The sequence below is a fragment of the Micropterus dolomieu genome, linkage group LG03, assembly GCF_021292245.1.
Source record: "Micropterus dolomieu isolate WLL.071019.BEF.003 ecotype Adirondacks linkage group LG03, ASM2129224v1, whole genome shotgun sequence".
Lineage (NCBI taxonomy): Eukaryota > Metazoa > Chordata > Actinopteri > Centrarchiformes > Centrarchidae > Micropterus > Micropterus dolomieu.
This window is the reverse complement of record NC_060152.1, coordinates 17445481-17459958: the sequence shown is the minus strand read 5'-3', so window position 1 is coordinate 17459958 and position 14478 is coordinate 17445481. Positions and strand designations below refer to the sequence as shown.

The window sequence follows — 14478 nt, the reverse complement described above, 5'->3', positions numbered from 1 at the left end:
CATTTGTGATTTCTTAATGAAACGAGGGCTTTATGTGCTGGGGGAAATCCATTCTGGCGTTCTTGTAAAACCCAATACTTAAGAAACATCTTATTACAGTGTAAAGAGAATATAAATCTTTTGCTTGATCTTGAAAACAGACGTTAGGCAGTCAATCAAATCCACCAAAATTGCATGTGAAATGTGCTTAATGAAACATCCAAGAAAGGTCGTTGTAAAAGCTGACAGTGATAAGACTGAGCAGAAATGAAGTGTGTGAATAGAGATGAACTCAATGTTTGCTTTCCTTTTTACATTCAGGAACAGCCTACAGAATCCACCTTTGAAGTGGAGTGAAAAAGCTGTAGCCCAACAACAAACAAAGGGCACATTGTCTGAACCCGGCAGCTGACATGCAAAGCAGCAGAGCATTCACAGAATGCAAAACATGTTCATACGAACAATGGAGCCTCTGATCTGTCCATGTAAACTGTGCGTATGACTGACACATTTCAAAACTCAGGCACCTTTCAACAGTTTTGTTTTTAAGTCAAATTGGTGGCAACCACTTTGAGTCCCCATGCACAGGCATGTCTCATAATGAACTGCTGTGTTCGATGCATTGTTGCACTTAGTGAAACCTGAATGCAAACGTACATTTTATATTGGGGGGGGGGGGGGGGGGGGGGGGGGGGGGTGTTCTGGTTTTACTCAGCAAAGTTATTTAGATAACTTGCATTCGGCACGGTCACGGTCAACTGCAATCTGGTTTTATTGCTGTGGGCATTTTCACTTACTGCCCTTGCTGTGATTATCATGTATCTCATAAAATACACTATATAAAATCAGTCTTTCCATGTGTAAAACTGTGTGACAGCTTCTGTACGCCACCAAGTGGTGGCCCAAAGGCTTTGTTAAAATCTACTTCCACTGCAGCATTTCAAACAACACACGTGAGCATAAACAATTAGTTTATTACAATTTTATATACAAAATAAAGTTGTAAATAACATATGAGCGCTGAGAGCTTAAAGAGGAGTTGATGTTAGCATAAATACTGACCTGACAAATATAACAGAACATGTTTAACTCATGGTCTAAGAGGAATATCCATTTTGTTTTTAAATAAACACATTGTACAAAAGAACCTGCATGTTTAAAAGGACAGTTCACATTTTTCAACATAAAATTTGTACATGAACATCAGCTTATTCTACAGATCCTGTGGATGGAAGTATCTCTGTGAGTTGGCAACTTGTATGACAGAAATGAACAGCAGAGAATGCAAACTGTTAACAAAAACACTTAAAATCCCAACACAGCAGTCAAAAAATTAATTGTTTCATCATTCCTTCGTTTCTGATGCTTCATTGTCCACTGAGGCCTCTGGCCTAAAAAAGGGTTTTAATGTCTGTCCAACAAGCTGCCATTTCAATGGGACATATCCAACGAAATCCGCAGATTGAGCTAATGTGTCTGAAGTCATATCAATACTAATACAAATAATTTATGGCAATACAAATCTGAACTATCCCTTTAACATGGGAACAAAATGAAGTTATGGTTAAAGCTGCATGTTACATAAAAATATCAGTTTTAAACTAACAACAGAGTACACTTGGGTAATATAACAAAAAATTCAAGCATTGGGTACCCCATCTTAAACCAGACTGCCTATATTGAAACCGACATTAATTTGGTCTTTTAAGGTAGTAGCACCACCAGAATAAAGACATATAAAGTTATAGATAGCATTTGTTAAAACTTGCAAATGTATTGAACATATGCTGCCAGATGAATTGATTAAGCTTTATTAAAAGATGTAAGTGCTGTAGTTATCTAAACTACCAACAAACAAGGCATGGGATTGAGAGCTCATGAACAATCACGTGTCAGCCTTTGGGTATTATAATTAGTTCAGACACTGTTGACCAGATTGTCCTTTTCCTCCCTCTGTTTATCCACCGCTTGGTCCATAGCATCCAGAAACCTCTCAAGAGTCACTGTCGGTGTCTGCAGGCAAATAAACTACATTAAAAAACAATTTGACTCATCACCTCCTCCCCGACTCTCTATGTAGAACAAAATGAAATGCTTACCTTTACAAACAGAGCATGGGCTAGAAATGGTAACTTTCTGAGTGCTCTTCCACTCAAACCTTTGCTTTTTCTGGAAACAAAAAGAAAAACAAATGCATTAGCCTCTGGCTGTTTCAGTTCTCACTGGCAATTGAATTTAGGATGAGAGCACAGAGGCGTTGTCATTTAGGTGCTATTGCATTATGGGAGGCTGTACTCACAGAGCAATGTTCCTCAGGCTCAGACTATGTTCGGACACCTCACTCTCTGCAAAGCCCATCGTCTCGAGCTCAAACATGGTAAACAGCTGCTGCCGGGGGTAGATGACCTGGCACTACACATATAAACACATCATGAAGCACTGACATACGGGACATTCAAATGATTTTCGTACTGTTGCTTATGACTGCTGCTTATGAAGTAGAGATGCAAAAATTAATGGATTAGTTGTCAACTTTTAAAATCAGTTGCCAACTAATTTGATAATTGGTTTGAGTAATTTTTAAAAAATCTCTAATTCCAGCTTCTTAACTGCAAATAGTTTTTTATGATAGTAAACTGAATATCTTTGGGTTGTGGACAAAACGAGCTATTTGAGGATGTGGGCTTTGGGACCATTAAAACAACATGAATTGGGGGGGTCCTCCCCCAGAACATTTTGAGCATAAAACACTTAATTTCCTGCATTAAGGGGACATTCTCTGTTCTGCCTTTCCTACATCAATTTATGATGGAAATGTTTTTATTTATGTAAAGGGAAACTTCAGGTGGCAGTTGACAATTCAAAATCTATAAGTATTACAGAATCTAATACAGTGCAGCTCTTGGTCACTCTGTGTGACATATGTTTCTCCTGTAGATCAACTTTTCTCATATAATATCATCCCTGCTGAATTAGCACACATGCAGGCATGATTTAGTCTTCCCTCTTTTGTCATGTTCAGAGGGAGAGAACGTAAAATAAACTGTGACATGAAGTTGTTAAAGTTACTGACTGGTGCTGCACATTTTGGGGTCTCTTTATAATCAGTAGCTTGTATATTCTTGCTTAAAAAAATAAACAAGTGCAAATAAACCTTTCTCAAAGCACTTTCATTGGTTCTTTACCATTTCATGTTGCAAGCTATTTTTCAAAGCATTTTTAACAAATGCTTTCAAAAAGTGACGGGGACATGTCATGTAAATAACAAATATGCTGACACGTTTTATCCTGTTGATGTTAGCCTACATTACATCCAGGTTGCTGCCACTGCTCTGAACAATTAGCTTAGCTCACATTACTGGTTAATAAAAGTGGCAACATTACTGTATCTGACAGGACAGTAAACATTGTAAGCTAGTTTACTTCAGGCTTGCTTTCCATACAATCATCATACCCACAAAGTAAGCACCAAAGTTTGGACATGGAAGACTTGTTTAGTATTTTGTTCTGTCACCTTCATCAGCTCCTCCAGGCAGGAGAGGTAGATGTTGTAGATGCCCTTCTCAGATGGAGGTCCGATGTACTGCTTGATGTCAGCTCTGTCCACAAACGCCAAGTCTATCTTTTCTGTCACGTTGGAGGTCGTCAGGATCACAACATTGGAATGTCTGAAATATGAAAGCCGAAGTCAAAGCGAAACAAATTTGTGTAAATATGACAAAATAAAAGTCTGATGAAAGGATTTTCCAGTGAAAACTATTTAAGAGTGACTGTAAGAATGCAAAACTCAGGCTTCTGGTGTCTTAATGCTATAAGAGATAGGTTTTAAAGCAGTGCTTCCTGACCGTTTGATCTGGTCCAGCTGAGTTAGAACAGAGTTGACCACTCGGATGGCATCGGAGGGCTCTGTTCCCGCCTGGCAGGCATTCCTAGCTGCTGTCAGACTCTCCACCTGCACACCATAAAACAGGTGCACAAAAGGAACAGTCTTAATTACAACAGACAAAGTCCTAAAAAAGTCCTGCTTTATGTATTATATCATCAAGCACATCAATGAGGGAATGTACTCAATGAATGAATTTCAGGGGGCAAGATAAGACCAATTCCAATATCAATTTAGTTTCAAAGAAGCTGCTTTTTTACCTCATCAATCAGAACAAAAACAAGAGCATCTTTGTCATCAATCAGTTGTTGGATCTTTTGAAACATCTTCGTGACCAGCTTACCGCTCTGTAACAAAGAGGCATGATTAGAGACCAAAATAATATCCATTTCAGCCTCCAACTGAACATTTTAACATAAAAAAAAGAGCCAGGTGTACCTCTGAGAACCACTTTGAGAACAAGCTGTGGCTGTTTATCTCGACAAATTGCCCATAAGAATACCTGCAGGGAGAGGAGTGTAGTTTCAAATGAAAAGAGCAGGTGTAGTTACTGCTGAAGCAGTTTCACTAGAATGAGGATTGTCTCACCGACTTGACAGTCTGATTGACAGCTTCTGGGCAAGAGCTTTGCACAGTGATGTCTTCCCTGTGCCCGGAGGTCCTGAATGTGGGCATACACAAAGTAATAAATCAGTTAATTTAGGCAATTAATCTCTGACACAACATCAACCAAAAAAATTTAAAGCGATTCCTCATTAGTTATTTACCGTGAAGCAGCACAACACGGTTCCATGATATCAGGTTGCTGTCAACGTTTTTGTCTGAGAAGTAAATTGTCGTTGTAACATAATCCAGGAGCTGGAGGAAAATTAAAACAACGTTAAGTTTAGCAGCATGGCAAAAGTTATGCAGTGATCTCCTAACTGCAACTATATTTTTTACCTGGGTTTTGACTCCACTCTCATACACTAGACTCTCCCAAATCCCATGGAATTCAGCTGTTAAAAACAAAAAGATGTCCCGTCATTTCATGAATGTTAGGAGGCAATAACATCTTCCACAGGGAAGAGAGGGTCTTTCAAGTGACACATGGCTCACCATGCTAATAGATACCTTTACATTAAGGCATGGCCCTGCCCTGTTTTCTCTTTTGATTTTGAAATACTTATTCATACTTTGAAATAGAGTGTCTCTGGATTGTTTCTGTTATGTGTTTAGGTTAAGAACCTACCATTGGCTGGAATATTGTTCAGATTTTTTTCAACTTAAAAAAAAAATCAAGTCAAAATCAGTATTGGCCTCAAAGAGCCAATTATCAGTTGGGTTATAATTAATATTCTTAATATATTCCAAATATATTATCAAATTTTTAACCACAGGCGCCCCCTTGTGGTCTCGACAAGGTCATGCATGGTGACAAAGAGAGTAGCTGTGTATTTAGCCATATTCTGGTGAAAATATGACAGTTTGTAACATACTGAGCACAGCATCTCTTCTCTATGAAACCATTTACAATCACCTTTGAAGCCCACAGGGAGTGTGTTTCATACTCAAAATACATTCTGGGGTGAGTATCACTGTGACACTGAGTAATATATTGCATGCCTAAATGATAACCGCTGGGTTAAGACTGTAGAATGATCGCTTCCTGTGTTAAGTTTTGCCTGGCTGTCCGACTTCAACTGGAAATAAATCAAACTAAGAAAGCAAGACTTTTTCAACTTGATGTTCTATTCAAAGTGCCACAATGTCCAGTGTCACCTGCTGGCAGCAACCAGTGATTGGCTGCTGAAAGCTCCTCATCCTCCTCCAAGCTAAGCGTGCTGGGTCCATCCTCATTCAGAGTGAAGATGTGAACGGAAATGGTGCAACTCTTCAAATCAAGGGGCTGAGTGGGGAAAAAGTTTAATAAAAAAGAATAAATAAACAACCGCAAATCATTACTTCTTTATGGGGAAAACCCCCCACCAATGATATAGAGGTTTGAAAATATTACAAATAACAGACCTGTGTCACCATTTCCTCGAGATCAACTAGAGCCACAGATTCCACATGTTTCTGCAGGAAGTCTTCATCAAACTCTTTCCATCTGTAGTTTCCAAACAGCATGCTGTGGCGATTCAGTAGAGCCAGAACATGCATCCTCACCTCAGACAGTTTGGCTGTGCTGAAATATTAACAAGGATGTGAAATAAAGACAAAAGTACACAGAAAGGAAATTAAATAACTTTATCATTAGGATGATAACTGATGATTTTCCCCTTGTGATAGCTGATACGATATCAATACCAATATGAATATTGGTTTGTATTTTGAATAGAGTAGACTCTTTATACACTTTCCTAATGTATTATATTCACTGTATAATACAACTGTAAAATGTCACTCCCTTGAAGATTTTGGTCAGTTAATCTGTGTTTGAGCATGTGTGTGTTTTCTGAGTTCGTGGTAGAATATGTGGTTTGACCTGGACTCACACTGGCATGCTTTGAACTACTCAACGAACCCACCTGTGAGATTTCACATGGACCTCCACATGGATGTTTAGTTTCTGGTTTCCCACCTCCATTCTGTCGCCCTCCATTCCTGCAAAAACTGTGGACATCAGATCAACATTCAAAGCTTTAAAAACAGCATTCCTCACATATAGTAGTTAACTTAGATTATGTTCAGTCGGATACGTTTGCTTAACCAGACGGCACTTTTCCAATTATGTTAGCTAAGAAACTTGGCGATGTTGCAGCTAGCTAGCACATCTGGCTAACATTCAGTGAAAGTAAGCAGTTTGCTAACGTTACATCGACACATCTGAAACCATACCTTACACCATGTACGTTATCAATCCTGATTACTTGCATCAACCAAAGCCCTGGTAGCCAAGAATCTATAGACGGTCCGCTGTGCTGTCAGAAAGCTGACAGAGACAGACTCGAATTCAGCGCGCTGATTTCTTACACCGGAAATACATAATTTGTTTTGGGGTTTCACATCCGCCTGCAGCTAGCCTGGTTGTTGCAAAGATTTGTTACAACCAGAGTAACGCTAGCGACCACTGGAAACATTATTGGAATAAACAAAAGACTTCGGAGTACGGATATATGGGGAAGAAACACAAGAAACATAAGCCGGAGTGGAGAACAGTTGATGGTGACTGAGAGCACATTTTAATATTACTTACCGCGGCTCTTTTGTTCCAGCTGCCTATACGTTAGCTAGCTTAGCAGCGGATTTGATCGTTTTTTTATTGTAAAGAATTACCCTAATCTACCAATACGAAGCACATTCATCTGTTCTACTTGCTATAATGTTGGTATAATGTTCTGCTACAATCCTGATTGAATCCGTTTGTTGTAATATATTACGTATTTCTTGATTGTGTTTTTGTTTTGTGGTTGTGATAGAACGTTATATTATAGGTAATTCTGCAAGTTAGTTATATCTGCTTTATTTTATAATTTCGAAATTTCTTTGCTGTGTAATTATGTAACCGATTAAGCAAAAACACCAATTAAAGAATTACCTCTTAAAAAAACAGGAGAAAACAATACAACTCACTCACAACATACAATAAAATATTTTTAAGACAGAGAAGCTACATCGACTCCTATTTATTGTAAGTAATATCAGACAACACTTACAGCATTTCCACATACTAAAGCCAACGTTATTGCACATCCTCAGCTATTCCTACTACAGCTTTTCACCTTGAACAATGATTTCTGTCTCCGTTATCCTGATTTCTTGATTGTTGTGGTTATAGACTATGAGGACAAGGCTCTCGAGAAGCCCCTGAAGCTTGTGCTCAAAGTTGGAGGAAGTGAGGTGACAGAGCTCTCTGGTTCGGGCCATGACTCCAGCTACTACGATGACAGATCAGACCACGAACGAGAACGGCACAAAGAGAAGAAGAAGAAGAAGAAGAAAAAGTCTGAAAAGGATAAAGACAAATATGTGGATGATGAGGACAGAAGACGGAGGAAGGTTCGTTTACAAAACAACATTCTACTTTATGGCATCTGTGTTTTTGCCACTATAAATGAAAAATTAATTCATCATCCTTTCATGCCATCATACAGGAGGAAAAGAGGAAGAAGAGAGAGCGAGAGCAGAATGAATCAGAGATGGCAGCTGCTACAGCTGCTACCAGTGCTGGTGTGCCTGTTGAACCTTTCACATTGCCCAAAAGTATAACTATTGGATTAGAGGTGAGTAAATTTAATCCTGAGGATATGACCAACAAATTCTTAATGATTTTGCTGGCAAGGGTTGATGATGGCGCCTTTGGTGTGAGAGACTCGGGTTCAATCCCCATTGTGACCCATCCACCATTGTGTCCCTGAGCAAGACACTTAACCCCCAGTTGCTCCAGAGGTGTGCGACCTCTGACATGTATAGCAATTGTAAGTCGCTTTGGATAAAAGCGTCAGCTAAATGAAGAAATGTAAATGTCAGTCACTCACGTCATGATTTAATCTCATCAGCCGGAAGAGAAGAAGAAGAAGAAAGAGCGAGAGAGAGAGTTTGAGATGGAGCCTGAAGTGGACGAGTTTCACCCCAACGTGAAGGTGGAAGTAGAACAGCAAGGAGATAGACCAGTCAGATCATGCAGGACACAACAAGGTAACCTGTTTATGAGGAACACGTCAAACTTTTTTGGCAAACAAATGTTACATTTTATTTTAGCAGTTATTCAATCACAAATGTGTAAATTAATATTTGTATTTTTTTATGCCCAATGCAGAGAGTGAGTGCACTCCTCGTCAACAACTACTGGAGCACTTTTTGAGGCAGTTGCAGAGGTGAGAAAGAGGGATGCTAAGTGCTGCTTCCCCCGTAATGTCAGCCTTCTGTCCTTTTATTATTGCAGTGCTGCTCCTGAAGACATTTAACGAGATTGCAGTCGATGCTTTAAATAGTCCAAAAGACCAAGGGTTATTTAATCACTGATGGCATATTGCCATGAAATTTAATTTAAACACAGTTACACTCCCCACAAGATAAAACCTTTCTACTTTGGATGCATTCTGAGCTTTCTTTTTTACACCACCCACAAGTCACAATGTCACCTTTGCATACAATTTGCATTTGTTATTTGCTCCATGCAACACCTACATGCTAAATATTGTAGGATGAAATAAACATTTCTGCCTCTTAACTGTTGTAGGCATTTATTATTGTAAGTGGAGCTGGGACATGAGCTTTTATCATACATAGAGTGAGTTCTGTTGAGGCAGAGAAGTTGTGTGTGACTTTGCAGATGTATTAGCCATAGATTGCTATCAACACAACATCTGACCAATCTTAAATCAGGCCACGTAACATGTATGATGTGGTCTAGTTCATCAAACCACAGCACGAGCAAGATCCATTCATAGTGATTATATTGACCTGACAGATGACGGCCTGATGGAAAGAGAACACTTGCACTCAGAAAGACCAGTCTGAACAAATGTAAATGTTGGTGCTGCACTGAAAAACACTAATGGTGCATCACTTGTCTTCCAGGAAAGACCCCCATGGATTTTTCTCATTTCCAGTAACGGATGCGATTGCTCCTGGTTACTCAATGATTATCAAACATCCGATGGACTTCAGCACCATGAAAGACAAGATTTTAAATAATGACTACAACACAGTTACAGAATTTAAGGTGAGGATACCTTTGTTGTGGCGAATATGTATTTCTTTTGGGAGTGTTATAAAGTGTAAGACCCTCACACCTGTTTGAACACTTTTTGGGCTTAAGGCGGACTTTAAGCTGATGTGCGACAATGCCATGGTGTACAACCGACCAGAGACTGTTTATTACAAGGCTGCCAAGAAACTGCTTCATACAGGATTCAAGATGATGAGCAAGGTAATGAAGTCAAGTGGAATAAAAATAAAAACATTTTTTATGCTATGTCTTTGTTTTGTAACCCATCCATCTTATCCATTTTAGACCAACTTTGACCATGTTGGCTGTCTCGTGGTTTAATTTCATTTAAAAGTTTTTGTACGGAGCCAGTTCTGTTAGTGCTTCACTTGCCATTGTTTCAGCTTTTGATCATATCATTTTACAGGTAACCTATTATTACAGATAGGTATTTTGACTTCAGCTTAAATACTTACATGGAAAATATCAAATTGTCAGTGTACTATGTAAACATATAAACAATGGACAATTTGCTTTGTGTTGACCCTTATAAGAGAAAATCTACCCTGACATATATTCCAAAAATTTTACACTTTAGTTTTAATTTGTGAATTTCAGTAAGTTTGAGATGACGAGCAGACAGACTGCAGTAATGATGTCTGCTCCATTTACACTGAGTAATGGAATTTATTAAAAGCACTGACGCTTTCTCATTTCTAGCAGCTGAGCGGTATGAACCCGACATACAAATAAAACTAATTTGGATGCAGTATCCCAAACAAAGACAAGTCTGTCATTAATGTCAGTTGACCAAGGGATTTAGAACAACACTGTAATCAATAACAACGTTCTGCTGTCCCTTTCTATTCCATTTCCGCTCTTATCCATACATTGCCAGTTAAGTGTTGCCCCTTTTTTTCCCTGCCCTTTGTACAGGAACGGCTGTTGGCTCTGAAGCGCAGCATGTCTTTCATGCAGGACATGGATTACACCCAGCAGGCAGCCATTTTGGGAGATGAAGACCTTGCAGCTGATTTACCTCCTCCAGAGATAATCCCTATCCCAGTGGAATCAGCCAAGAAGTCCAAGAAACAACCAGTCAAAGACATGAAGGAAGTCATCAGGTATTAATTATATGTGATGTCTAGATTAAATGTGACATTTTGTATACATTTAAGGAATGAAATGTAGTCTGAAAGGCTAGTAGGGAAGTCCTTAGTGTTTGATGTAATGTGATTCAGCACCCCGTCAGTATAATGATCCGGTCACTTCTGTTATTTCAGTTACTTGTATGAACCAGAGGGAAATGCTTGCAGCTTGACTGACAGCACAGCAGAGGAGCATGTCCTGGCACTCGTTGAGCATTCTGCAGATGAAGCTCGAGATCGAATCAACAGATACATGCCCAACTCCAAGGTTTTCACAGTTTATTGTGCTTATTTTGAATACATTTATATTCATATACAATGTTTCTGCCTGCTGTTGCTGTGTTTTTTGACATAAAATGACAAAGTGGTAATAAGACTTCCATTTTCTCTGTTCTGTGGTTTCAGATGGGCTACTTGCGCAAAGAGCCAGACAATTCTCTTCTATATACTGTTGTAAATCAGCTTGATCCGGATGCAGAAGGTTTGTTACCACTGTGTTGTCTTTGAAACATCTTTTCAAAACCTATGTTCACTCAAGATCTGCACTACATTAGTATGATAAGTGATATCTAAAATCAGAAAATGGTTCTTCATTTTTTGCAGAAGAGGAGACTCATAAAGTGGACCTGAGTTCTCTGTCAAATAAGCTGCTGCCTGGATTAACAACCTTAGGTTTCAAAGATGACAGGAGACACAAAGGTATGTCGTGAAGTGCACTTTTGTTGATTTAATTCATATTAGTCATTTTAAAGAGGTGGTATTATGGTTTTTGTCTTTTTCCCTCTCCTTTATGGAGTTATATATCTTTTTTATGCATGTACTAGGTTTGCAAAGTGAAAAAGCCCAAAATCCACCCCAAAGGGAGTTCCCATCTCCCACAGAAAACACTGGTCTGAACTTCATGAAAACAACTAGTTTCTAGGCCAGCCTTTACTTCCCTTTCTTGTGACATCACAATGAAAATACGTGTGATAATGCCTGCTGAGTGACTAGTCCGACACGCCCTCAAAAAACACCGGTGGAAAAACAGAGCTGCAGCACACCTCTCATCTCCCTTCCAAACACTTGTTACCCTCCAAGCAGTCAATGGACATGAAGTTGTTACTGTGATGTAGAGACAGAGCTCAGTTACAACTTTATGGATGAAAGATACTTTTGTTACAGATTAATAACTCACCACTCTGAAACTCTTGCTCCAGTCCAAATTGCCAACCTGGTCGGCAACATGAAGCCTACAGCTGAATCGAAGCTGTTTACCTTCTTTTCGCTGACCCGCCTTTCTCTGCTTCTGATTGGCTAGTAGTCCTTAACTAGGAACTGCGCAAGTGCAACTCCCAACAAAGATCATTTAGAGACAAGATGTATCACTCCTTAGCTAAAACAAAGCCTTCAACACACAGGGTGAAAAGAGGAGCTGCAGCAATGTGCAGTATGACAAAAAATATGGTGTTTTTTGAAAATTAAACCATGTAAACCTGTTCTGGTACAACCCCTAAATAGGATTTTGAACCTGAAAATGAGCATAATACCACCTCTGTAATGGTCCCATCCAATTAAAAACAATCAGTGGCTTATAAAAGGTGATGTTTTTTTCTTACTCTGTGTAGTAACGTTTCTGAGCAGTGCCTACAACATTCAGAGCCTTCAGAAGAACTCCATCTTTCCAGACCTGCTGTCTGATGAGGTGGACATGCTCTATTCAGCCTATGGAGATGACACAGGAGTTCAATGTGCTCTCAGGTAGGGGGGCTTTTCTGTCACAAAGTTAAATTAAGATTTGAAATGATCTAGTCGAGGGAAAATTAGGTGCCCCCTTTTTCAGCCTGCAGTGTCTTCACTTTCACTCTCAGCATACAGGAGTTTGTCAAAGGCTGTGGAAGTGTCACAAAGCATTGGGTCGATGGGCTTCTGGACAAGATGACAGCAGGCGATCACATTAAAGCTGTCAGTCAAATCCGACAGGTATCTCACTTGCACTTGATATACAGCAATATCCGCTATTACACATTACTTCCATCATCCTCTCAGCCTCCAGGGCTGTCTTGACTAATTCTACCACAGCCTGGTTTCTGTGATGTAGGCCTGCTATGCGTATGATGCTTATTTTACATTTCAGAAAAGAAACATGATGCTGAAACCCGATGAAACCAAGTCCAACATCTGTGACATGCAGGTATGCTTTGGTTTGTTCAAAGTGACGGTACATTTAAAAAGTTTCTCGACTGTCTGATTGACACTGTGTATTTTTGTGCAGATGGCAGATGGCAGTGGCCTGGGAGAGAGTGGCTCAGTCCTGGACTTTATGTCAATGAAGAACTATCCTGATATGTCTCTGGACATATCCATGCTAAACTCATTAGGTGAGTATCCCCATCAAAACTCTTGAGTGGCTGCATTTGCATCTGCACCAGTAATCCAGTCATAAACTAATTAAGGTAGTAAGATGAGTAAGGTGGAGTCCATGTAAACGCTTAACTTGCATTACATTAATGTGATGAGGCTCATAGGAAGTGTACTGTTAGTGAGCTATGTGGAGTCTCATTATTGAAGGGATAATGTCCATGTAAACACCCTAATCCTATTAAAACTCTCAGGCAGAGTTTTTAGTACGTTTTGAAACGCACACAGCAGTCAAACTAATTGATGGACGCATGACAAAAATGTTGGATATTTGGTAAAATGGTAGTAGTGACCATCTTTCTCTGAGAAAACATCTCTGTAATGCTCTACTATCCTAAGGCTTGTATAAACTGACCAGGTCAAAACACACCTGTATTACAGTGATCTGTCATGCTACTGTGGTACACTATTGTTGCTGTCTTTGTGCACATATTCCTAGTATAACATTAATTAAATAGTATTTAATTTTCTTCCCCCTTTCTTCATCAGGTAAAACAGTGAAGAAAGAGCCGGGGAATGAGGAGGGCCAGCAGCACTTTGACGATGCAGACAAACTCATGCAGGAGTTCCAGGAGGCTCAGGTGGACAGAGTTGGCTCCAGACCCTCGTCCAACCTGTCCTCCCTCTCTAATGCCTCAGAAAGGGACCAGCACCACTTAGGTAACTGCAATACGAGTGATACAAAAAAGGAAGTGCTTAGAATGGAGCACTATCTTTGCTTTTTAGTTATAATGTATTGTTTTTGTTTTATTGAGCATTATATTATTGTCATCAGAATGAAAACAAGCTATTTTACAATGTTGCTCAACTTATTGGTAAATATCGAATAAATGTTACACCTCCACTTTCCATAGTTTTTCACAGAATAGTAACACTAGTGCGACAACATAAGAAGCCTTTTTTTTTTTTTATCCACAGGGAGCCCATCACACCTGGGCGTTGGCGACCAGTCTGAAATGGTTCATGATCCCTACGAGTTCCTGCAGTCTCCGGAACCAGAGAGCACAGCCAACAGCTGACCACACACACTGCCATTTTGTTATCCTGGTGTTAACACCACTGGGTACTCAGCCTTGGACTATTTAAACACTGTGGAGACGGAGGGATCCTCTGACCTGTTTAAAGACTGAACATGAATTGTACAGACTGTTTGTAGTGTAACTGTATGGTTTTTGTAAAAGTGCAACACTTTAAAAATAAAGGCTTGCACCTGTATTGATAAATGTGTGTGGTTCAATAAGCAACTGAAAAAGTATTATCCACTTCATTACACATACTGTGGAAGCAGCTGTTAAATGAAGGAACTGTCTACCAGTTATGTTTGTCCAAATTTAGTGCAATTGCCGTTAAAGGGTGTTGCAAGATCGTTCAGCTGCAGTAAAGATGCACTGCTGAGTCATCAGATTTGTAAACTGTAGTTTACTGTTGTAGAG

The 14478-nt window shown here is 39.5% G+C and overlaps 2 protein-coding genes across 3 annotated transcripts; one reads left to right on the top strand and one right to left on the bottom strand.

Moving 5' to 3' along the window:
* Window positions 1-933: 933 nt before the first annotated feature.
* On the bottom strand, window positions 934-6843 carry trip13 (thyroid hormone receptor interactor 13). Of its 2 annotated transcripts, none has more exons than XM_046045520.1 (14): window positions 6683-6843; window positions 6373-6457; window positions 5870-6029; window positions 5624-5750; window positions 4805-4860; window positions 4630-4720; window positions 4451-4523; window positions 4301-4364; window positions 4123-4209; window positions 3825-3931; window positions 3494-3647; window positions 2279-2391; window positions 2079-2148; window positions 934-1992 (listed from the first exon to the last, which is right to left on the bottom strand). In XM_046045520.1, exons 2-14 carry the CDS (start codon window positions 6444-6446, stop codon window positions 1897-1899), a joined length of 1272 nt encoding a protein of 423 aa, XP_045901476.1. In that variant the 5' UTR covers window positions 6447-6457; window positions 6683-6843; the 3' UTR covers window positions 934-1896. The 2 variants fall into 2 exon arrangements, with proteins under 2 accessions (XP_045901476.1, XP_045901477.1); XM_046045521.1 differs by having other exon boundaries at window positions 6373-6448; window positions 6683-6836.
* Window positions 6838-14260, top strand: brd9 (bromodomain containing 9). The gene is made up of 17 exons (XM_046045519.1): window positions 6838-7009; window positions 7623-7843; window positions 7939-8067; window positions 8344-8482; window positions 8604-8661; window positions 9368-9512; window positions 9609-9719; window positions 10434-10621; window positions 10781-10913; window positions 11051-11126; window positions 11249-11344; window positions 12253-12385; window positions 12496-12607; window positions 12762-12818; window positions 12900-13005; window positions 13535-13705; window positions 13964-14260. Exons 1-17 carry the CDS (start codon window positions 6961-6963, stop codon window positions 14062-14064), a joined length of 2025 nt encoding a protein of 674 aa, XP_045901475.1. The 5' UTR covers window positions 6838-6960; the 3' UTR covers window positions 14065-14260.
* The last annotated feature ends 218 nt before the right edge of the window (window positions 14261-14478 follow it).

Coding starts and splice junctions, on each gene's coding strand:
- brd9 (XM_046045519.1), top strand. CDS start 6,961: ATGGGGAAGAAACACAAGAAACATAAGCCGGAGTGGAGAACAGTTGAT. Junction 12,819..12,899: donor CCAACATCTGTGACATGCAG/GTATGCTTTGGT, acceptor ATTTTTGTGCAG/ATGGCAGATGGCAGTGGCCT. Junction 13,706..13,963: donor AAGGGACCAGCACCACTTAG/GTAACTGCAATA, acceptor TTTTATCCACAG/GGAGCCCATCACACCTGGGC.
- trip13 (XM_046045520.1), bottom strand. CDS start 6,446: ATGGAGGGCGACAGAATGGAGGTGGGAAACCAGAAACTAAACATCCAT. Junction 6,030..6,372: donor GTCCATGTGAAATCTCACAG/GTGGGTTCGTTG, acceptor TTAATATTTCAG/CACAGCCAAACTGTCTGAGG. Junction 3,648..3,824: donor CAGCTGGACCAGATCAAACG/GTCAGGAAGCAC, acceptor TTCATATTTCAG/ACATTCCAATGTTGTGATCC.